This window comes from Onychomys torridus, chromosome 20, assembly GCF_903995425.1.
Source record: "Onychomys torridus chromosome 20, mOncTor1.1, whole genome shotgun sequence".
Classification (NCBI taxonomy): Eukaryota; Metazoa; Chordata; class Mammalia; order Rodentia; family Cricetidae; genus Onychomys; species Onychomys torridus.
The window spans coordinates 2,493,241-2,518,151 of NC_050462.1; the positions used below are offsets into that span (position 1 = coordinate 2,493,241).

Consider the following 24,911-nt stretch of genomic DNA (forward strand, 5'->3'; position numbering starts at 1 on the left):
ACTGAACAGTGCTACATCCTCCAAGGACTTTCTGCCCTTCGTGCTTTGGGGATTTTGGTATGCAGCTTCACTAGTTTGAGGAGCACCTTTATGCAGGACAATAAAGGAATTTAGTCAAGTGTATGCTCCTGACAAAAAGGAAGAAATTACTTTGAGCATTAATAGTGATGAATGAGCCTTTGTGCCTTGGTGTTAGCAGTCACCCCTAGCTACCCACAGCACCTGACTTCCAACTGTAAACCTGCTAGTTTCCAAGGAGGCAATAAAGGCCATCCCTGCTGTAGGATGACTGCAGCAGGAGAGGCTACAAACCCCAAAGTGTAGTCTGTCTAAGCACCATTACACAGGACCAATTAGAGTATGACCTCAGAGCAGAAGATTTCTTCTCTCTTAACCTTCAAGTCCTTCCTCCACAAAAGATTATGAGAAATTCCACATTTTCATTAAAAATTTGATTTTAATTCTTCCTAAAGGAATACAGATTTGAATGAAATACATTCATCCCATAAATACATTAGCAGCAAAACCTTCCCAGCAGAGTCCTTCCTTTACTCCAGCCAGGGTTGGACCCTTGAGCAGGAAGGCATGTTCCACCAATCTGTCAACTTCAGGATGTTTCTGCTTCTTCCAAAAAGCTGGCTATGCCTGCTCACAGGGAACAGAAAACAGACCCACATGGTGACTGATAGCCTTCTCTACCTTCCAGCTCCTTTGGCATCCTCTACACTTAGCTGGTGAGGACCTTTAACAAGGAAGACAACTGGGAAGGCCTAACTGTGAAGCCCACCAATGCATTTGGAACTACTTATTGCTTCCAGCTAGCAACATCTTAATGGTTTTCATAAAGTAAACCTACATAAAGGATCATTCCCCTCCTTCCTCCTGTAGGCTGAAGTACCAGTCTTGTCAAGTGAGTCCATGCGCACTTGCTGACAGAAGACAACCCAGCAGGCATTATTTGGACACTGTTAATCCAGGTCCTCACTGAATGACGAATGACATGCAAAGATGTGCATGTACGTACACGTAACTGGGTGGCTAACGTGGATTCCATTGAAGGTGGTTTTGTGGGCCTTTTCCTCTACCAGTCACTGTCCTCTGACCCATGAATGCTGCTTTACCTGCCCTCTCCACCTACTGAGACAGGGAAACAGGATCTAAACTCCCCAAGTGGCCAGAAGTTAGGCAGGTGGTACTTTTCTTTTTTCTTTTTAACATAATGTATTACAGTCACCTGAACACTTGCACTGCTGTGCTGCAATTCTCTCTGTGAAATGCATACCTTACAATAGTGCATTAGTATGTGGTCACGTTGGCTGGAGGAAAAAAACAGAACAATGTGAGATAAATCTGATTTGTATGAACAAAAGGCCACATTGACTCAGGCATAACTGCATCTCCCAGATAACTATGTAATAAAGAACAGACAGCAACAGCTGGGCCTTTGCTTGCCACCCATTACTTAAAAGAAGGCAGACACACGCCTTGTCCCCCAGGCCATCTTAAAGACTCCATCTGGATCCTCTTCGGTCGTCCGTGCTTTAGCTAGTCCCTCTGCAGAGAGTGGGTTTTGTGTTTTCCCAATGCATGGTCCATCCAGAGCAGTTTCCTTTATCTATGTGTGGAGAGAGACTCGTCTGCTGAGTAAATAGCACTGCTCATCCTGCAGTCATCTGTCCTCATGGAGTCTGGGAGATCATCTTCTTCAGACTCCTCCTCCTCCTCCTCCTCCTGTGCTGAGGAACTGGAGGTGGGCCCTTTGCAGGTCTTCAGGTGGCGAGTGAGATGGTACTTGGTCAGATAAGCCTTTGTACATTTCTCACAGACATAATCTCGTTTTCCTTCGTGAGAATTAAGATGCTTCTTCAAGTGGTTTGTTCTCAAGAACAGTTTATCACACTTCGGACACTTGATCTGGCGTTCTCTAAGAGGAACACAAGAACATCTGCTTGGGGATATAAATGACAAGCCACACACACTTCCTAATCTAGCTTTCCCCTTCCTGGAGCACTGTGCAAATAGGACCATCCAGTATAGATTTCTTTCACTGAAATTCACTCAAGTTGCACAAGTTCCTATAGGTTGTTCCTTTCCAGTAACATGAAGTACTTACAGGCTGCAACTGGCTTTTCTTTTCTCAGTGGATGTTCTGGTGGCTTTCGGTTTTATATTTTCACTAGTACAACTCCATAAACACTTCTCTATTTGTATGGTTTTCTTATATACTGAGGGGTACACACAGGAGAGATATACACTTGGATCAAAAGATGCACCATCTTCAAGGTCAAAGAAGATGACAGCTCTGCTGTTTCCTGCACACTAACCAAGCACTCTACACAAAACAGATATCAAAAATACTGTGCCGGCCGGGTGGTGGTGGTGCACGCCTTTAATCCCAGCACTCAGAGGCAGAGCCAGGTGGAGCTCTGTGAGTTTGAGGCCAGCCTGGGCTACAGAGTGAGTTCCAGGACAGGCGCAGAGCTACACAGAGGAAAAAAAAAAAAAAATACTGTGTCACCTATGGGGGACCAAACTTGAAACTAAACAATAGGACTAGCTGCAGAAACTACAGGGACATGTGCCCTGATAAAAAAGAGAGCTATAGGGAACATGACAGTGACCACAAATTATGTAAAAAGCTGTTACTTTATAGAACTGTTAGGGCTGGGGATGTAGCTCAGTGGTAGAGTACCTGCCTAGCATGTGAAGGACCACGTTTTGATTCATAGCACACACACACACACTCCCGCCCCGAAAACAAGAAGTATACGCCTATGTTTAAACCTCTGAATGAAGACAGAGGCAAACAGAAGCTCAACTGGAACAAAACTGATACAAGATACATTGGTTGTGTGGTATTCAGAAAGAAATACCTCTCTGCCAGAGATATTCTGAAAATGAATATATCCCATGGCTAGCCCATTCTGCAAAGTGCCCACCTTCCAGCTTCATCATGGCTACGTCTCCCACTAGGAGGATGCTGCCTACGGCGTTGTTGTGATGCTCAGCAAGTAAGGCATCTGCCTGAAGCCTGACAACTTGAGTTAAATCCCCAAGACCCACACGAAGGAAGGGGAGAATCCACAAGTTGTCCTCTGACCTCCCCATGAATGCCATGGCATGCTTGTATCACACACACAAGCAAATATAAATAAGTAAGTTTTAAAAAGAGTCTTTGTAGCGGTATAGCAGATATAGTGTCTCCCTGTGACCCCAGGTAATCAGGAGGCTGAGATCAACCTAGGCTAAGCAAGACTGTCTCAGGTGGATGGGAGGACGGATGGATGGATGGATGATTGGTAGATAGATAGATAGATAGATAGATAGATAGATAGATAGATAGATAGATAGATAGATAGACAGACGAAATTAAATTTAAAAGTGCCTTTGAGGACTACAGTGTAGATCCTGACTCAGCTGTCGAGTGTTTCTGGTTATACTGTGATTAGAAAGCAGACAAAAGAGCTAAAACAGAGAGATTCTTTAGAATATAAAGTTTAGAGTGAATTTCCCTCTCCTAACACTTGCTCAAAGCTGAGGACAACAAAATTTATTACATCTACCTACTACCACTATGACTAATGCAGGAGAGACCATTTCTTATGCCCAGATTCAGTAAAACATTCCTAGGCAATCTCCTGCCTGGCATCCCTCCAAACCCCACGCCCCTTCAATTACTCTCTGTCCATCTCACACAGTATAGTTTTCACAGAGGAGATATGTCAACAAAACATGATACTCTTTCCTTAAAGTCCCTCAGTGCTTGCACAAGTACATATATACACTAACATTGGTGAATGAACTCTTAAAAAATGCTAAACTGTTTCTCTATTAACCACAATTTCAACACATAGACAGCAGGCAGTGGGTAGAAAGCTAGATCTGTCACAGCTCACCATCATTCTGAGAATGAAATTTAATTAATGGGGAAGTAGCTCAGTTAGTAGATGTCTGCCTAGCATCTAGAGCCTGTACTGGATCCCCAGCAGTGCACGAACGCTGCATGCCTGGGAGCACAGCACTTCTCTTATTAGGTAAGTCTACTACGTGGCTGAGCCTAACGACAAGGCTGAATTCGAGGCCAGCCAGGGATCTCTCAAAAAAGACTGGCCATCCTCTCACCACTCTCCTCCCAAGTACTCACTCTATTTTCTGACATACAGAAACACACTTACAGGGTGGTGGTGGCCCACACCTTTAATCCTAGCATTCCAAAGGCAGAGGCAGGAGGATCTCTGTGAGTTCCAAGGCAGCCTGGTCTACAGAGTGAGTTCCAGTACAGCCAGGGCTGTTAACAGAGAAACCCTGTCTTAAAAATTAAAACAAACAAACACCAAAGAGGGAAAAAACAAAACAAAAGAACATTCTATATTCTTCTCGATTTCTGTGTTCCTGCCTATTCTACTTCACACCAGTCACACCCAGATTATCATTCTCGTTCCTTACCCCACTGTAGTTTCTTAATTCTAACTGATCTTAAGGTTGGCTTAATGCCCCCTTCAGTAGTGGGAACTGGATCCCTGACCTCAAACTAAACAATGGCTCCACTACTTAGCCGTACTGCCAACTCCTTATTTTGTTTTTAAGATTTATTTTTATTTTATGTGTATGGATGTTTTGCCTGCATGTCTATCCCTGCACCACACTTGCCTGCCTGGTGCCCATAGAGGCCAGAAGAGCATGCTAAATCCCCTGGAATTGGAGTTATGGATGGTTGTGAGCCTTCATGTGGGACCTTGGAATAAAATGCAAGTTTTCTGCAAGAGCAGTCAGTGCTGATAACCACAGAGCCACCTCTCCAACACCTTTTCTCTAACTCACTCACAGCCGCCTGCCTCGCTCTCACGAGTGGACGAGACTACAGGAGTAGACTGCTGTGTCAGGCTGAGTGCTGCTTCTGCATGTCTTCCACGCTCATACAACTCAGCATGGCGACTCCTGACTTACTTGTTTCATTCCTCAAATTTGGAGTTCTTTGAAGACAATTTCTTTCTTCTCTGTATCTCTATCCCCTAGCACAATGCTAAGCATCAAAGACATCATCTTAAAAAACTTGTTGGTAAGTGAATTGTTTTAAAAACATAGATTAAAAACTAAACACAAAGAACATATAAAAATAAGATCAGGAACAGGCAAGTGAACTCTTCCACAATAAAGCCCAAACACTGCTTGGCTCTCTGGAACACAGGAGGCAATGGCCTATATCTACAAGGGCAAGAAGCAGATGCTCACTTGGCACCTCAGGTGCAGAGAGGCACACACACAATGGCTCACCACCTACAGGCAGCATCCTCACTGAAGGATACTTACTGTGTGTGGATGAGCACATGCTGCTTGAGGTCCTGCCTCCTCATGAACAGCTTGTCACAGTAATCACACTTGAGATTCTTCTCACCCGTGTGGATGACCATGTGTGACTCCAAGTGAGCCTTCTGGGTGAAAGACTTGTCACACAAAGTACATCTGTAATTCTTCTGACCTGCAAGACATCACACTGAGAATAAAATAACTACAGATGCTCGGACAAGCAGGCATGTTTGGAGAAGCAGCCCATGCAAGAATCAAGCAGAACTCACTCATGCCTGGCACTTCATTCCCTAGGCTACCTATCTAAAACAGTCTAGGCCATTCATTTATAACCTAAACTAAAGCTAGCAGAGCCAGTAAGTATGGCCTCCTAAGACTTCTTATCTAAAGTACATATGGCACGATACAAACTTTGAAAAAGAAAAAAATTATAATAGCAATGCCTAGCTAATTTAAAAGAACTTGGGGTTAGCAATATAACAGTTCACAGGGTGCCTGTCTAGCATACCTAAAGCGCTGAATGCAATTTCCAGCACCACATTAGCCTAACACTTAGTAAATGGGTACAGGAGGGTCAAAAATTCAAGGCAGCGGTGGTGCATGCCTTGTATTCCAGTACTCGGGAGGCAGAGGCAAGCAGATCCTCTAAGTTCAAGGCCAGCCTGGTCTACATAGTAAGTTCCAGGGCTTCCAGGGCTGTTTGCTACACAGAGAAACCCTGACTCAAATAAGCAAAAAACAAAGGAAGAAAGAAATTAATTCAAGGTCACCCTCAGCAAGTGTGAAGCTAGCCTGAGCTAATGAAACTCACTTAAAAAAAAAAAAAAAAAAAAAAAAAGAGCTAACCACTCATAAACTATAGCATATGTCTATAGGTCTACAGGCCAACCTTTTCATTGAACAAATCCTTCCAAGTATGTTTTAAGAAAAACTCTAGGGCTGGAGAGATGGCTCAGCGGTTAAGAGCACCGGCTGCTTTTCCAGAGGTCCCAAGTTCAATTCCCAGCAACCACATGGTGGTTCACAACCATCTACAATGAAATCTGGTGCCCTCTTCTGGCCTGAAGGGATATATGCAGGCAGAACACTATACATAATAAATAAATAAATCTTTTTTTTAAAAAAAGGAAAAACTCTAGGTTGGCAAATCTGGGAGGGAGGGAGGGAGGGAAGGAGGGAGGGAGGAAAAAAAGAAAAACTATAATGGATGTTTTAGCTTCTGGAGGACACATGATCTCTGCTCCAACTACCCAGTAATAAATGGACTGAGGAGGAAACTTCCTCTTGGTGATCTGTAGAACAAATGAGTCTACCAAGTCTACCAAGAAAATGAAAACCTCACTGGTTACTTTGTAGTATGTATGGGGGAGGAAAGAGCTAAGGGGCTAGAGAGATGGACTAATGGTTAAAAGCGGTGGCTCACTGGCTACCCTTGCAGAGGACCTGGGTTCAGTTCCCCACACCCTATGGCAGCTCACAACCATCTGGAACTTGAGTTCCAGGGATGGATGCCCTCTTGTGGCCTCCACAGCACCTGTATAAAAGTGGTACACATACATACATGCAGACAAAATATCCATACGCACACAATACAAAAATCATTTTTTTAAGAGCTGAAGAGTCTGGTTTCCATGGAGTTTAGAAAACAGAAGCTCAAATATGGAAACTGGGCAGTGTTTACTGAGCACTCCTGACTAACGGCAGGAAGAGCTGCAAAGGGAAGCTCAGAGGCGCTAATGGATTCCCCTCTGCTGAAATGGAAACATGAGGATCAATGTCTGATTATTAATTATTCTTCCAGGCTCCTTCAAGCTACACAGTAGGATTCCTTAAAGTAAAACACCTTTGTAACTGTTAGTAACATCCTGAGTAGCCTGAGGTTTCCCATCTCACAAGGCTTACCACCCAATGACATCCCATGCATAGTTTCTATGACATATCACAAGTCTACCGCCAATAAGTTCTTCAGCAAAGTCTTTATGGCTGCAATTTCTAATTGCTATAAAAACCACATGCCAATGGCTCATACAGCTTACCTGTATGTATTTTGAGGTGTGTCCGTAGATTGCTTGGATCACTAAAAGCCTTGCTACAAAAATCACACTTGTGGGGCTTCATGCCCATATGACCCATAAAGTGAACGTGGAGTTTGGAAGGAGAGATAAAAGCCTGGGGGCACATGGAACACTTCCACTTCCTTTCCTTGCTGTGGCTTGGCCCATGGCTGTGGCTGTGGCCCTGGCCAGGGAGATGGCTATGGATGTGGCTGGTCAGATGAGCTTTGAACTCCGAATAGGAATTGCACTCCTTGCCACAGTTACAGAGGTGCACATCTGGGTGTTCAGGAACACCTTTAAAAATTAAATCAACATTTCCTGTTACTTTAATTTCAAAATTATTCTTGACATTCATTAATGATGATTAAAATAAATCAAAGAATTTTCCCTTCTACCAAAATGTCTAACTTGCTCACTACCTGTCAAATTAAGATGTCTTGTTCAGTGCCATATTTCTGTCATCTAAAGTGCACATAAAAAGCACATGGTAAACACGGGATTGATTAATAAAGTCTTTTTCCCGGAGAAACCATTTACATTTTGTAGTGCACAGAGTCTTAAATAGACTTGTCAATGAAACACAGGGGAAAGAGGGGAAAAAAAAACATTAAATCAAACCCAGGGGACTTTGCTAACTTTCAAGAAGTTCAAAAAAGCAGTTTCAGGGACTTTCAAGCCCTGACTCAGAGGCCTACAACAAAAGCTTATTTATTTGAAAATCAGTAACATCAAGCTAGTGAAGAGCTACAGATGTCTGTCCCCTTGCACACAGAGCTAAGAGCTTGCTTTCTTAGAAGCCCTCACTGTAAAATCTGTTGCGGGAGATCTGTTTGTACTGTCACTCCAAGACCGCCAACCTTGATACAGAGGGTGGAGTCCACATTCAGCTGCCCAGAATAAACCATAGAGTTTTCTCGAGGACCCAGATAACCAGAGAGGAAGGAGGGACTTGGAAAGATTCACGGGTCCTTTTGATCTGGAAAGGTGGAGAAGAGGGCCAGCTGATGGTTTCCAGTTACTCCATGGATCTGTCAGGCTTATACCCTAATATCTGACTCCCGAGCTTTAATTGTTAATAAAACAATAATAGTAGCCGCAATTAAAATCATTACTGCACTATCTCTGGTCACTAACAGTAATGCACTAGATGCATGACATCAAGTCTCACACACAGACTTACCAATCTGTTGAGCATAGTCTCGGCTATAATAGAAAAGCAGTTCATTCTCAGGAGGGATGTCTTGTGAGGTACAGAAATAGATTTTTCCATCATGGGGATAAGCCACCAAATTCTGTTCTTCACGATTCCTACATAATCGCATGTAATAGAGCAAGTGTAAGAGAACAGGTCTCATTGTGTTGCTCAGGCTGGCTGTAAACTCCTGGCCTCAATTAATTTTCCATTCAGCCTTCTAAACAGCTAGGGCTCCAGGTGTATAGCACCGTACTTGGTTTAAGGGCACTTTGTATTCAGTGCTGTGCACCAAACTAATGCGCTGCACACACTAGGCAAGCAATCCTACCAATAAGCTAAAGCTCCTGCCCTTTGAGTACAGTAATTCTAAAATATATACTAGACATGTCATGCCCTCTATAGCAGAATCCAATATGGAAGATTAGATGGAACTATTTTCTCATCATTTCGGTAATTCTCTATCCACCCTGATAGAAATTGTGAAGAAACGTAATTCTTACTTGAGTACATAGGTGGTTATCCTTTATAGTCAGAAACACCACAAACTGTTACTAGATGGAAAATGAGTAAGTAGCTAGGCACGAACAATTCACACCTGTAATCCCAGCACTCCAGAGGCTGAGACAGGTTTGATTACAGGATGATTGCTCCAAGTTCCAGGCCAGCCTGACATACATAATGATATCCTATTTCAAAACAAACACAAGATAAATAAAATGAATTGTTCCTGTTTGTTTTGTGACAGGGTCCCAGTCTGTGTTCAGGCTAACCTAGAACTTTGCTATGTAGCCTAGAGCAGCCTAGACCTTGCAGAGATCCTCCTGGCTCAGGTTTCCAAGGGCTGTGTACTAGGTATCATAGGCCTGAGTTACAATGTTCGTGAAGTCTTAAAATTTCTTTATGACAAATATATAAAGATATAAAGCTAACAAAAATTGATTCCAATAATAGCCAGAAAAAGACTATCGCTGATATGAAGAGGCATTGACTTGCAAACTCATGGATCACTGCACCAGAAGCTGAGTAAAATGTTTCTTTAAAAAGAGACATACTCTGCTTTACAGTTACCCCAGTCAGCTATTACAGAATGAAATGCTGAAAAGGCTTGGGCTTTAAGCACGTCAAGGGTGGTAACTTGTATTCTGCAGCTCTTTCATATCTCATATAAAGTTTCCTATTGAAAAACTATCTGAATGGTAATGATCCTATATCTAAACCCCCCTTACCTGGCTTTGCGCACAAACATCATCCAATTACACTCATTTTCATCCGTTGTAATGATGCAGAATTCTAGGACACTATTGTGGTATATCTGCCAATAGAAGGCATGCATACATGTCAGGTGAATGGAAAACCTTTCATTCACTCATCTAGCAAACTCATCTAGGCCCTCTGCATGTTCACTTCACCACTCTTCCTATTCCCAGAAGTACAGGAAGAGCATTAGCAGTCTTCAGGCGCTGCTCTGTGTATAGAATGACACCACTCTTAAGTACCTTTTGGCTAAAAAGATAAAATACAGTCTACTTGTCTGTCTGTCTTTATCAACCCTCCAGGTAGGTACTGTGGGACTAACTATCTGCTGAGGACCACCCCCACCCATTTTTCCAGTCAGACATCAAAACTAAAGTCCCCTAAGATGCACTGCCTCACTGTTTCAATTCTGTACCCACCATTCTTGAAGATTCTATATCATGGTACTAGTATAGCTATTGATGTCAAAACCTTATATTCACATTAGGAAACTAGAGAAATAGCTGTAGCTAATGCTAGAATTATTCTTTAAGCCAAATATTTGGGGAATGTGTAGTCAATTAAAAATAACTTTTATGACAAGCATGCCTTTAGTGCCAGCACTCAGGTGGCAGAGGCAGGCAATCTCCGAATTTGAGATCAGCCTGGTGTACACACAGTGAGTTGCAGGACAGCCAGGGTTACATAGAGAAACCCTGTCTCAAAACAAACAAAAGCAGGAAACAGAAACAACAACAAAAACATTTATTTATAAACAAAGTTCACAGCCTCAACAGCCACAAGAAATCAAAATGCATAAAATGATTCAAGTTAGAGCTCATAAATAGCCTGGTGGTTAAGAACACTAGCTGATCATGCAGAGGCTCTGAGTTCCGTTCCCAGCTCCCACACAGAGGCTTGTAACTGTCTAAAATCCAGTTCCAGGGGTTGACACCCTCTTCTGGCCTCTATAGGCACTGCACAAAGTGGTACACATTTATTCAGGCAAAACACACACACACACACACACACACACACACACACACACACACACAAAATAAAGATAAATCTTTTAAAGAGATCAAAATCACTGCATTAATCCATAAAATGGAAACTGTATCAGTTTATCCCCTATTTGTTCAACAGCTGGGACACTACTGTAAGATTTTATACCAGAAATAAGAGAATGTAATACGAAAGAATGGATAGGTGAATGCACTCTCAGTCCTGGGCAATTTTGAGTTGTCCCTTTTTAAACCATCACAAAATAATGAAAACAGCCCAAAATGTAAAGCAGTGTCATGGCATAATCTCAACATCTGGGAAGCTAAAGAGGAAGGCTCAGAGATTGAAGCCAGCATGGGTAGCCAAAAGCCAGCAAGGTTTCTCAACACTGACCTTCCAGACGTGGTTAACTGCCTTGTCTGACCACTCTGCTACTTCCATGGAGTGCCTCTGTTGACCAATCAGAGGCCCGAAGCAAGTGCGCACAGGAATGGTCTCTGCAGTCCACACACCTATCAAGGGAAGCACACCAACTACACAGTGATTTAAACATAAACTAGCAAGGGCACTAAGGCAGGAGATAGCTAAGACTTAGGGCGGGCCTACAATAACAGACAAGAGCCCAAAGAGATGGGTCAGTGGGAAAAGCACCTGTCCTGGAAGCCTGGTGACCTGAGGTCCACCTACAGAGTTCCACTACTAAAGCTGTTCTCTGACCTTCACACGTGTGTCATAGCATGTGGGCACCTATACTCACATAGCACGCACGTACGCACACAAAATGAAATGCAGAAAAAACAAAATCAAATTCCTGCTGTACATACATAAAACCTACATTCCTCCATATCTTAGCAAGAGACCAGAAAACATTTTATCAAAAAAAGCAATTTATATAAAATAAGTTTCTAAAAATCTCTTATGCTTAATGTATTGTATGATTATTATCTAAGTTGTTTAGTGCTTTCAAGATTCATGCCTGAGCTTAGCCTGAAATATAATAAATCCAATTTGATATTTTCAAAGGGTTGGCAAAGTAACTTGGAAGCTGTGTAATTCAGATACGGGTAAATAATGTCCTGGTCATCTAGACTCCTTCCTAAAGAGTGTTACACAATTCTATTTTTTTAAAAATCTGCTTATCTTCCACGCCACACAATTATCAAAGGTTAATTTTCCATGTTTTAATAGAAAACAAGTTTCAAAGAGCATGATAGCATGCCAGTTGTTGAGTGGACCTAAGAGCGGAGAACAGGTCTCCAAAGACTCAGGCCAGGATTTGTGCTTCTATTCAATTCTGACTCTCAGGAGAGGCTCTGCACCACAGGCTTTATTGTTCTCACCATCAGGGAAGTCAACTATTCCCTAACAGTACACATTTTAAGCCACTGACTTTTAAATCAACTAATCACTAATTACACACAAACTTACAACTCCACCCCATAAGGAAAGGAGACTTGATGGAATTATGTGGTCTATTCCAAAATTCTTACCAACTTCTGTCCCCACAATGGACGGGCGGAGAACAAGTTGCTTTGGGAGGGACAGTCTTGCTCTGCTCTCTATTGGTGTGTCCGGAACAAAAGTCACTGGTCCATGATCAGGACAGTCTGAGGGGTAGGCTCGGTCACAGAGAGTGCACCCTGCAGGCAGCACGTGTGAAAGACACAGATGGGTGTGGTTCACATAAGCTGTTTCCACTTGGTATCAAATACTAATTACTAAATCAACCAGTAAGAAGGGTCTTAATTACACTTATCACAGACTTGAAAGACCAATACAGAGAGGCTCTCACTGACTGGCTTCTGAATTTTGGACACTATTGTTCACTATATTCAGAAGCTCTTCTGTCTGTATCCTTACCAGATGGTTTCATCCGACTACCATGGCCATGATTACCTTTAGATAATCCCTCCCTGAGATCCATTAGACATCTCTACTGAGCACCTTACACACTGAATCAGCATCTAGAATGGATTCATCACTCCCCTCCCCACCTTTCAGCATGACGTTTATGGAATTTCGCATGCAGGAAACTGAGCTGTCTTCCTAGCACCACCCCCTTACCCCACCTATAAGCTCTAAATGACTATCCCACAAATGTTCTACTTTCTTCATCTTACTTCTGTGAAGACAGGAAATCACCTTTTACGGAATTTCAGCATTATCTCCCTACAATACTTGCCTCTAACAAATTTAGGAGCTCACACTGCAGTAGAAGCCCACAGCAATCTTTACTCCTAAAACCCTGACAGGTCTTAACAGCCCTCTATGTTTTGCTCCTACCTGTCTCCCTAGGTGACTGTTCCCTCAGCCCCAGTCTCCACTACAACCATCTGAACCATTACGATCCTTTTCATTCTAGACACTTACAGGCTGTCTCCCTGTCAACTGCCTACCATCTCTCCTGTCCTCCGGCCTGCGCTAACACATATGCTGCCGATCCTTCCACAGCCTAGTTACTTGATCGTTAACACCATGAGCTTAATCCCATCATGACACTTTTACTGTTACTATGTACTACAGCTGCTCATGTTCTGTCCAGGCCTCCCATTAGGCTACAGGTTCTTCAAGGTCTGTACTGTCTTGGTAGACTGCCCTATCCCCTCATCTGGCAGAGCACAGCGGACAGTGAGCACATGAAAAGTTTCTGGCATGGCTTAAGCACAAAGTGAAACCAAGAAATCAACCATTTTTATACAGTTATCAAAAAGAACTTTTACATGTCCAACTATAGTAACTCATACACTCTAGGACAAACCACTGCAGATCAACCTACATATTCCCAGTTACTTTCTCCTGGCATATGCTCCAAGAGTACAATGTACACCACCAAGATTACCTGTGCTAAGTTTTACTCCTGTAATGCTGTTTGGGAAATACCTTGATTATAGGGCTACAACTAGTGAGTAAAACACAGACATGACTGTATTGTCTGTTTATTCCAGGAAGTCAATGTAAGAACCAATAAACTGAGCACATAGAATCTGACTTGAAGAAATGGCACCAGATTAATAAAAGGATAATATGAGAGCAAAGGAAACGTCTAAAGTGGAATTCCTTTCTCCACTCCTTTAACTAGCGGCAGACTACATCAAACATTGGTCAGGACGATGGCATTCTGAAAACAGCATCTGGGGTCTATAGAGAGGATCAACAATTAAGAGAACTTGCTACTTGCAGAGGATCCAAGTTTGAGATGGCTCACACTATTTGTAACTCGGGTTCCAGGGAATCCAACACTGTCCTAGTTTCTGCAGATATTAGGGCATGCATGTGGTACATATATACATGCAAGCAGGCAAAACTCTCAAACACATATAATTTTAAAAAACAAAACCAAGTATTTCCAGAAGAGAACAGTGAAGAACACTCACAAATTGTAAACAAGGTTGCCATGTTTTCCTTGTTTGAATTGGAGTCTTCCATTTGCAGCGAAGGTGGTACAAAAGCCAAGCTGTCTGAGGTCACATCTACATGACCTGTCCCCATAGCAACCTCCTGCGTGATGGAAGAGACAGCCACAGGCTCTAGGCTAAGGCCAACTTCATGGAGGGAAACAGATTCTAGGGAAGCGAGGTTGTGTGAGGTAGAAAGTGCCACGCTTACAGAGTTGGTGCTCATGGCCACGGAGTGGATGGAGTCACTGAGGGCACTGTCAGACATGCCATTGACCCGATTTGCAATGTGGTCTGTCTCCATGACCACAGGAAGCTCCAGACCATTCCCATGAATGGGTATCACACCACCATGTCCTACAGTGTCTGCTGTAAGGTTGTTGCTCACAGAATCCACAGAGAGAGGTTCATGACTTCTGGAGCCATTTGGGATTTGCGAATGTTCTCCTGCAACACCATCCATTGTAAGCTCCTCTGCCATTCCATCTGTAGAGATTGGGCTGGTAACCCTAGAAACATTCTCCATAGTGATTGTTGTGTCCAATGCCACTTCATGGCCATCATTAGGATGAAGACTTTGGGCACCATGTGTGTTCACAGAGCGAGAGTCTATTGAAACAACACCTAATTCTAATCCAACATTTCCATTGGCCTGATAGGGATCTAGTGCTGAAGGGCTGTTGGTGATAGACAACGCTGTATTACCATCAACATTTATAGAGTTGGGGTGGATGTACTGAGGAGGTGGTCTGTCAGCTAAATAAGACAAAATGCCTGAGAAAAGAAGAGATATTAGCACAATGTTACATGTAAGAAATTTCAAGTGCTAGGAACCATTTTCTTTACAGAGCTGAGTTAAATAACCTGCTGTTTCTTAAATCAGTATCTACACAAGTAGTACAGACACCATCCTGAGTTTCTCTAGGAAAACTCAAATCCTAAACACAGGAAGCCGATCTGATAAAGCCAACTACAAACAACGTAAATGGAATCTCTAATATCTGTGTGGCTGCAAGTCTTTGGTCCTAAGATGCTAAAATTTGATCCACCAAAAAGAAAGAAAAAAAAAAAAAGTAAGTAAGTAATAAAGAGATTTAAGAACTTGTTATAAAATTATCAAAGCAATTTGGGCAGTGATGGTGCATGCCTATGCCTATAATCTCAGCACCTGGGAGGAAGAGCCAGGCGGATCTCTGTGAGTTTGAGGCCAGCCTGGTCTACAGAGCAAGATGCAGGACAGGCACCAAAGCTACACAGAGAAACCTTGTCTCAAAAAACCAAAAAGGAAAAAAAAAATTATCAAAGCAAATTAAATGATCCCAAACAAGCCTATTTTACAGAAACTTTTTTTGGGAGGTGGGGGCAGGTTAAGGTCAGACCCAGGGCCTCAAAAAGTCTTATTATTGAACTACTTCCCAAGTCCAAAGCTATGCTTCCAAGGATTTGGGTACCATCTGAGGTACTTCTAGTGGGAGAGTATATACTAAAACACAGTATATTTATGAACCTCAAAAATGACCATACTATCTTACATTAAACGTTCCATTTACAGCAGTCTTCCCTAAATGCCTGAGTGTATTTTGCAAATATACACAAAGACACCCCACCCCTAAGAACATCAGCTATAATGACAATAAAACCTGGAAAAACCAAGCTGCCCAACAATAAAGACTGATGTATAAACCATTAAATATCCATTCAGTAGTCTGAATTCCTGATCTCCCTGCTTTAGCTTCCCAAACAGCAGAATTAACACAGGTATGCTATCTAAAAAAAACCACTATGGGTGTCGGGCTCAGTGGCACACCCCTTTAATAGCAGCACTTGGCAAAGAGGCAGGCAAGTCTCTGAGTTCAAAGCTAGCCTGGCCTACATAGTGAGTCCTTAGGCCAGCCAGGGCAACATAATGAAAGCCTGTTTCAAAAAAGGACAGGAGAAGGGTTAGGAAAATCATGCAGTAGCAAGGGAAAATACGAAGTGAAAAAAGACACAAAACCGTAGAGAAGTCACAGTCCTAAATCATGAAAAACTGTAACCACCAGTACTCCAAAAAGACAGAAGTACACCAGAAAAACAAATGTGGCTTCCATTTTCCCGTTTGTTAAACTGTCTGAAAAGAGAATATGTAATACTTTTATAACAAAATAAAAAGTCAATAAGCTTAAGCACGACAGGTAGCTGGTTAACTATGGAATTAAAAATGCTACATCAATATTCAGTGATAATAATTCATTTTATAAGAAAGACTGGTTAGCTGGGATAGGGGGTGGGGTAGGAATAGGGGAGGCTGAGGGTGGCACACACCTTTAATCCTAACACTCAGGAGGCAGAGGCAGGTGATCGAGGGCAGCATGGTCTAGAGTGAGTTCCAGGACAAGCAGGACTACACAGAGAAACCCTCTCGCAAAAAACCAAACAACAGTAAAACAGAGCTGTACTATAGGGCACTGGAAAATGACTCCGCAGGTAAATCACCACTATGTAAGCCTAAAGACCTGAGTTTAGATCCCCAGTGCCCATGTAAATCCACACCTGTAATCCCAGCACTCGGGAGGCAGAGGCAGGCGGGATCTCTGTGAGTTGGAGACCAGCCTGGGCTACCAAGTAAGTTCCAGGAAAGGCGCAAAGCTACACAGAGAAACCCTGTCTCAAAAAACCAAAAAAAATTTAACAACAACAACAACAACAAAAAAAAAAATTCCAGGAGAGAATGGTAGCCTACCAATAATCCCACAGGTCACTGGAACAAGTTGGTTAGTTACACTAGCTATTGAATCAGCATGTTCTGAGTTCAGTGAGACCTAGCTTCAATATAAAAGGTGGAGAACTGAGTAAGACACTGACATTAACCTCTAGCCTCCACAGGCACCAACATATACCTGCACACTCAACACGTTCAAAGAAAAAACTGTAACATACACCAGATATGATGGAGCTCATCTATAATCCTGACACTAAGTTTGAAGCCAGCCTTGTCTACATAGCAGGTTCCAGGGCCACAAGCAAGATCCTGTCTCAAACCAACAACAAAATCCTCATGCCTGTTATCTAGCCCTCTGAAGATGGGAAGCAAGAAGATCAGGAACAAGGTCATTCGCTGCTATAGAGGCAGTTGCCCAGTCTCAAAATAAAAAGGGCACTGGGCAGTGGTGGCACACACCTTTAATCCCAGCACTCAGGAGGCAGAGCCAGGCAGAGCTCTGTGAGTTCGAGGCCAGCCTGATTTACAGAGAAACCCGTCTTAAAAAAACAACAACAAAAAAAAGAGCAGGCGGTGGTGGCAAAGCCAGGCGGTGGATGCAGAGCCAGGCGGATCTCTGTGAGTTCGGGGCCAGCCTGGGCTACAAAGCAAGTTCCAAGAAAAAGGTGTAAAGCTACAAAGAGAAACCCTGTCTCGAAAAACCAAAAGGGCTTCGGACGTATCTTAGTGGTAATATGCCTTTCTATTATTCATGAGGCCCTAGATTCAATCCCCACCACTCCAAAAAAACCAAAACAATTAAGAGAATTAAAGCTACACTAACAAGACTATGGGGGAAAAAAAAAAAAGAATTTCCTTAATTAAACTGCTGCCTTCATATTGAACTACATGCATGTTCTAAGCAAAGCACACAAATATCAACACACCCAGAGACTATTATCCAATAAGGACAGAGAAAAAGATGTTCATTCTAATCTCCAGAAGCTGAGGTCAAAATGGTTCCACCCCCCACCCCTACCTTCCCCCTACACAGTAACTATAAAACTTACCAGGTAGAATGGTTCCATCCCCACCCCTACCTTCCCCCACACAGTAACTATAAAACTTACCAGGTAGAATGGTTCCATCCCTACCCTTTCCTTACCCCACACAGTAACCATAAAACTTACCAGGTAGAATGGTTCCATCCCCCACCCCTACCTTCCCCCACACAGTAACTATAAAACTTACCAGGTAGAATGGTTCTGAAGTAACTGCTCTCTAGGTGAGGGTAAGGTGGTGGAGGTAGGGTGTAGTTTCTTTCAGGTAACCCACACATCACCCCTCGATCTCCAATTCCCATGGGGAGCATCAGAGACAAGGCAGAAGGCAGAGAGCTCAGGGAGGGGCCCAGGTTTGGAATTGCTACCGGGAGACCTTTAAAAAAAAATGTTTTTCTTAATTAAAAGAAGATTAGTAACTAAAAACCACTGGCAAAACTCTTAGAATTTAGAGAAACAAAAGAATCTCCCCAGCACCCTTTGTAACCCAAAACAGTACTGGGCAACATCAATAACAACCAAACAAACAGTCCTAGTCCCCAAATTACTTCTCAGAAAGGATCTATGTAGCCCAGGCTGACCTATGATCCAGTGGAATGCTGGGATTACAAGTGTGCATGACCAAACCTGGCCCTCAAATTAGTGTGTATGTGTGCACAACAGGTTGTTTTTAAAGTGCTAAGCTGATCCTCCAGTTGTTTCTCCCAAATACCAAAACAATTAACAATCTAGTTAAATAATAGCTCATACATTAAAAACAACAAAGCGGGGCTGGAGAGATGGCCTAGTGATTAAGAGCATGAACTGCTCCACCAGGACCAGAGTTCGATTCCAGCAGCCATTTCAGTGTAAGTCTAGCTCCAGGCCACCTGCCCTCGTGTGCATATACTTACACGTAATTAAAAACAGTAAAAATGACTCTTTAAGGTAACTGTTCTCAGGTGTGGTCTCTTGCAGTGATAACTTTTTTTAAGGCTTTATTTTCCCTTTTTATCACAATACACTTCACTTTGAAGGCACTCAATTGCTTGGCATCATGGTGCATTACTGTAATCCCAGGACCAGGAAGGCAGAGGCAGAAAAGAGTTTTAAGCTGAGCTTGGGCAATATGGTGAGACTCTGCTGCAAAATGTATTGAACAAAACCCAGCTATGTTTGTACTCTGAATCCATCCAGATTGAAGTTAGATATGGTTCGCTGTTTTTATTTTCAGCCCGTCCTTTCTGTGCTATACTTCACAATCCAAACAGTCTGACCCTTAGACCACGCCCACCTTGGATCACACCCATTGGCAAAATGCTTAAGTGACTTTTCCTGTGCCTAAGCATCAAATGAATATCCACCAACTTAGTCAGTACTGATTTGCATGCTTTAGCCAAAGGGAGTATTTTTAAATATAAGCCTTTTCTTAATAAGACCATCTACTAAAAGAAATGCCTAAGAGATAAACAGATAGGTTAACAATCTTTTAAATGAGAGTTTCAAGGCCAAGGTTGGCCTTCAACTATCTTCCTGCCTATACTCTTAAATGCTGAGGTTACAGCATACACCATTACGTTTTTTTAAGTTTTTGTGGGGCTGGAGAGATGGCTCAGCAGCTAAAAGCATTTGCTACACTTATAAAGGACCCAGGTTTGGAGCGTTAGCACCCACATGGTAGTTCACAACCATCTGAAACTTCAGTTCCAAGGGGTCTGACTCCCTATTCTTGCCTCTGTGGGCACCAGGCACACATGTGGTACATAAAAGTGATCCTGGGTCTGCTTCAGATTATCAATGTGTAAAGAAGCACCATGTTTTCAACAGAATCCAACAAAAGACACACACACATCATGTAAATAAACTTTAATTTTTAAAAAATTTTTTGTGTTGACACTTTAAGGAAGGAGATGCTAATTTCAGTTAATCTGACTTAGCTGCTGCATTTTACTAATTCAGGATATAATTCTCTACAAAGAACTATTGAAATATCTTTTACACATTACTTAAAATACTGAACATAAAGTCCAATACAACATTACAATGCTGCATATCCTTAACACTGATAGCTTCCTCATTTTCACTTCAATGGGAAAGAAAACAAAACCAAACAGTAAAGGGTTCAGAACCAAGTGTGGTGGCACATGTCTGTAATCCCAGCACTTGAGAGATGGAGCCAGGAGGGTCAGCAGTGCAAGGTCACCCTGGTTATATTAAGATTGGGGTCAATCCAGGCTACATAAGACCAGTTCTCAAACAAAACAGAATCTCCCAACAACGAAAAAGGGAGTTACATGCCAAGGCACGGGATAGGGAAGAATGAGCTTCCTCCATCCTGTGTTTCTGCAGATGCCCATGCTCACAGTGACTTCCACATAGGAGCTCCATCTCTTGCACCACTTTCCCATAAAGCCGGCCTTGCACATTCCTACAGACATTCAGTTTCCCATCTAAGACAGGGCCAATTTCAAATGCTTTGGGAACTTAGAGGAAATTTAACTGATTCTCTCTATTAATTAGGGACACGACATCAAAGTGTCAACCAGATGAGTTCGAGAGGCCCCAGATAAAAAGCCAAGTCAATTTCAACTCTGGATCAGAGAGAATAACCTAAAGGAAATGATCAGAAAAAAACTGCTACTCCCATCCACTAGGAATCTGCAACTATACAAAACAGTCCGCAGAGGCCACTGACTGCTTCTCCGTACTAACCTAAAACGCATCCAAGCACAATGCTGAAGTGTAATGGCTCCCACTCACCTGGGGCAGGGATGGCACTGTGAGAGGGAGAGGCAGCCAAACCCAGGTGACTTCCTGAGACTGGCAGGGCATTGCTCACAGAGGATGAAGACAGCTGCTCCATCCCCACTGGGCTCAAATTCATGTCATTCATCCTAGGAAAAAGCACACACCATAGTAACCTCATGTTAAAAGAGCCAAGAATCTAGGGATGGGGAAATGGGACCTGACCAACTGCTCTTTATGCACATGACTCCGAAACCACAGGAAGGAACTGAGATTCAGAGTGAACTAATGCATGTCAATATCTCATACCATACACAGGACTTGAATTCAACCTACCTTGCTCTAAACCCTACACAAGCACCCAAAGACACAAGTCTACAATCTACAGCTGTAGCTATGGTGGCTTATTTTGTTTGTTTGTTTGTTTTGTTAAATCACCCAAGCTTTTCTTCTCATGGTTGTTACTATTTCCATTTGGCTTATCTGCTCAAACCAGTAGTTTTTAGGCATTCTATTTTAAAGTACTCAAAAAGTTTTACTAACCCTCTTTATAGTGAGTTAAAAGTAATTCTGGGTCTGATTCAGATTACCAATGGCATAAAGAAGCACCATGCTCTCCTAAGACTCAATATTTCTTAAAATCTGTATCCATACCTTATTAAACAATAATCTTAATACCCTCACACACTGAGGTTCATCATGCAAGCTTTGCTAGAACTCTACTAAAACATTTTGAATTTTCACACTAATTCTGCAAAGGAAGGTAGATGAGGAATTAAGGATTAAAGATATAACATATGCCTCAAATCACAAAGTAGCTCAATAAAAGGGCATCAACCACCCTGCAAAGGACTGCCAAAGATATTCCAACACGCCGGACTCTATTAATACACGGACCATTTTCAGACAGCTGAAGAATCAAGAAATCACCTTTTCTGTACAACCCTTCTTGGAATGTCGCTGAGCGCATCTAAAAAGAGCAGTCATGTTGAGTGAAAAAGCCAGTATCGGCAGTTGTTATATAAGGCATTAGTTTTAGTTAGGTGTGATGGCACAGAACTAGGAGGCTGAGGCAGGAGGATTGCCAGAAGTTCCAAGCTTACCCTGTACTGAATGGTAAACTCAAGGTCAGTCTAGACTACATAGCAAGATCTTGCCTCAAAAGAAAATCTGGAGGCCTGGAGAGGTGGCTCATGGGTTAAGAGCCCTTCCTGCTCTTCCAGAGGACTTGGGTTCAGTCTGCAGTTCCCAATATCCCATCAGGTGCCTTCACAAACCTGTGCCCCAGCTCCAGGGTGGGGTCCACACCCTCCTACAGCCTCCGAGGGCACCTGCACACACGGCATAGGCACACACACACACACACATATAATTAAAATAAATATTTCTAAATATATACATATTAGTTTCTAATCAGAAGTTAGAGACTATACTATCATTTACAGAAGATACACAGAAGACTATTCAAAGATCTCCAATGACTTCCCACCCTACCCTATATTCACTGGAACACGTAATTTACTCCTGCCTCTCCTAAACCACATACTTTAAGGTTGTATGACAGAAACCTTCACTGTCAACCACAGTGGACTTAGAATCACATGAGCATACACCTTTCAGTGTGTCTATGAGGATGTTTCCAGAAAGGTTTAATTGAAAAGGTAAGATGCACACTGAATGTGGTGGGGGGATGATCCTGTACTAAATAAAAATGAGAAAGTAAACCCATCACCAGCATTTCCCTGTGCTTCCAGACTGCAGGCTGCCATGTGACTAGCCCCCCCCCCAAACACACACACACACACACACACACACACACACACACACAATGGACTGTGCCCTGAGCTGTAAGTCAGAGCACACCATCTTTCCTAGGTCGCTTCTTGTTCTACATTTTTGTCATAGCAACCAGAGTGTTAGCTCACCCAGTGTGTTGTCTTCTTTTTCTAATTAACATACATATATGTGTATGAAGAGAGGGCTGAGGATGGATATGAAGGTTTGCAGGCAGTTCTCAACGTCCATGTTGTTGAGGCAGGGTCTTTATAATTTTTGCTGAGCTACATTCAGGCTAGCTGGTTTACCAGCTCCATCCAAGGTGATCCCCGGTGTCAGCCTCCCATTTTCCCAAGGAGTGCTAGAATTACAGATGCACAGCACTGCATACAGCTTTGTATGTGGGTTCCAGGGACCTAACTGGGACTGACAGGCTCCCTACACAGCTCGTGCTTTTCTTCACTGAGCCGTTTCCCCAGTCCTGCACTGGCACCTTAACCCCATTTTAAGAAGAAAGCCTAGATTTTGAGGTTAAAGAACAACCTAAAATCACATAATTAGTCAGAGGTACATCTGAGTTTTGATCTCAGATCTAATTTAAGATGCCCAACCTCTTAGCCTAGTAACAAATTATAAACGAACTGTTTTTGTCTTTTACAGAGTCCTATTTACATTAGGACCTGGCTAAATGGTGAGGTATGAAGTCCTACATAGCCCTGTTTCTTGAATTACACTATATCCATAGGGTAGTCATAAAACAAGCTTTTGGACATTGACTAAGCATGAAAGACCGTAAAGCAATGCCCACTCATACACTGACCAGGAAAACCACTAGAACCACAGGTAAATGAGGTTCACATCCACAAAAGTCAGTTTTTTGTCAGAGAGAAATGCAAACTCCTTGTAGCCTAAAGAAGCTTTGCTACTTTAACTCGCGTTTCTAGGCTCCCACTAGTTTAAAAGAAACTTCTCTGACTTTACCCAGCTACAACCATAACTAAAACACAATCACCACTGGAACCATAAAACCTAAAACATACCAACAACAGTCATTTTAGAGCAAAGTGTGTCTCTTCACTTCCTATTCTGAAAGCTCCAAATGGTAAACTTTATGTCAGAATAAACCGGTGTGATATCCCAGGCCTTCTCAAACCAGTTCAAAGGCTCAGCAGATTTTGCTTTGTTGTGAGTCCCTAAAATGTAATGACCTCAACAGCCATAAACCAAAGGTAATAAGTAGTCAAAGACAGAAGACATTAGGAAGGAATGCACACTGTGATCCTCAAAAGGCTCTCTCCTTCAGAAGGACAATTCCATTCTACCTACCTATATTCACATTACATCCTAAGATACTGAATTCTGTCTTCTTCACTTTGGCATCTTCGGCAAATCAGTCTGTTTTTATGTTTCTAAACAACCTACATATCATTTGTTAGGTGCAGATCTCACACACTGTGTTCTGGAAAAATACGACCACTTTGCAAGATGCATCGACCAGCTCCAACAATTCCAAACAGACTTTTAAAGGATTCTGAAAAATACCAGCTAAATACAACTTCGTCTTTTGGATTGTTTCTATACTGTGCTAGCCACAGTACCTTCTAATTCGCAAAGCTGGCACAATTAATAACTTAAATCTCCGCATTCCACCATCCTCGGCTAAAGTTAACCCCCAAACCCAAAGGTGAAGGGCAATAGTACAAAAACAGACGACTCGAATTAAAACATCAAACGCTACCATACCTCAAAGACGGGGAAAATGGTGTCAAGCAGCTAGCAATGTGTAGTTTCTCTAAACAATCACTCACGCCTGGAATCAACTAGTTCTCTGGATTTTTTTCCTGGGGGTCTGGGGGAGGGTTAGGTCCGGGTGCTCCAATCCGTTTACAGGTCACACATACAGGTATCCAAACAAAGACTCTCCCCGGCGGTATCCTCCCGGCCCCCCTCACCTGCGCGGGCAGTGCAGAGGACCAGCGTCCGACCGGAGCGCGCCGAGGCCGGTGTCACGTGCTAACACATCCCGCGGGTGGCCGCGCCTCCCCGGACCGCCCGACGTCTCCGAGGGCTGGCGGCCTCGCTCCGCGCCGAGTGCGGGGCATGCTGGGCGGCGCCCGGGTCTGTTGTTGCGGAAGCGCTGGCAGCCCCGCTGGCCGACCTGGAAGGGGAGAAAAGCGATCAGCCCCGGTCTTTCCCCGCCCGGGCCGCTCTAGTCCACCCGGCCGCGCCGCCCACCTGAGGCCCGTGCTGGGGAGCACCGGCCCAGCCGCCCCGATCTTCATTCGGCCGGACCTCGGCGCGGGAGCCTTGCTCGCCCGGGACCCCACGCCCCAAGACCGGCTCCCCTTACGTTTCCCTCCCGGCCCCGCCCAGTGAGGCCCACCTCCTCAGGGCCGCACCCCCGGGCACGTTTCCGGTTTCTCAGCCACTCGGGGCGCGTTTCCGGCTCCTCAGCCACTCGGCGTGCGTGCAGCCTGA

General features: G+C 43.3%; 1 protein-coding gene across 2 annotated transcripts; it reads right to left on the reverse strand.

Moving 5' to 3' along the window:
* Positions 1 to 437: 437 nt before the first annotated feature.
* Prdm4 (PR/SET domain 4) lies at positions 438 to 24,861 on the reverse strand. Of its 2 annotated transcripts, none has more exons than XM_036170032.1 (12): positions 24,817 to 24,861; positions 24,386 to 24,591; positions 20,673 to 20,806; positions 18,124 to 18,309; positions 14,172 to 14,966; positions 12,288 to 12,437; positions 11,191 to 11,309; positions 9,786 to 9,871; positions 8,545 to 8,672; positions 7,344 to 7,658; positions 5,311 to 5,479; positions 438 to 1,924 (listed from the first exon to the last, which is right to left on the reverse strand). In XM_036170032.1, the coding sequence occupies exons 3-12, from the start codon at positions 20,803 to 20,805 to the stop codon at positions 1,612 to 1,614; spliced, it is 2,394 nt and encodes a 797-aa protein (XP_036025925.1). In that variant the 5' UTR covers position 20,806; positions 24,386 to 24,591; positions 24,817 to 24,861; the 3' UTR covers positions 438 to 1,611. The 2 variants fall into 2 exon arrangements, with proteins under 2 accessions (XP_036025925.1, XP_036025924.1); XM_036170031.1 differs by having other exon boundaries at positions 24,669 to 24,839.
* Positions 24,862 to 24,911: the final 50 nt, after the last annotated feature.

Bases quoted from the DNA above. Each gene is read 5' to 3' on its own strand.
- Prdm4 (XM_036170032.1), bottom strand. From the start codon at position 20,805: ATGAATGACATGAATTTGAGCCCAGTGGGGATGGAGCAGCTGTCTTCA. The intron at 12,438-14,171 runs GTGAGTGTTCTT...TGCTGCCTGCAG, and splicing joins GGCAACCTTGTTTACAATTT to GGTGCACTCTCTGTGACCGA. The intron at 5,480-7,343 runs GTAAGCTGTATG...GATGTCTTGCAG, and splicing joins ACACCTCAAAATACATACAG to GTCAGAAGAATTACAGATGT.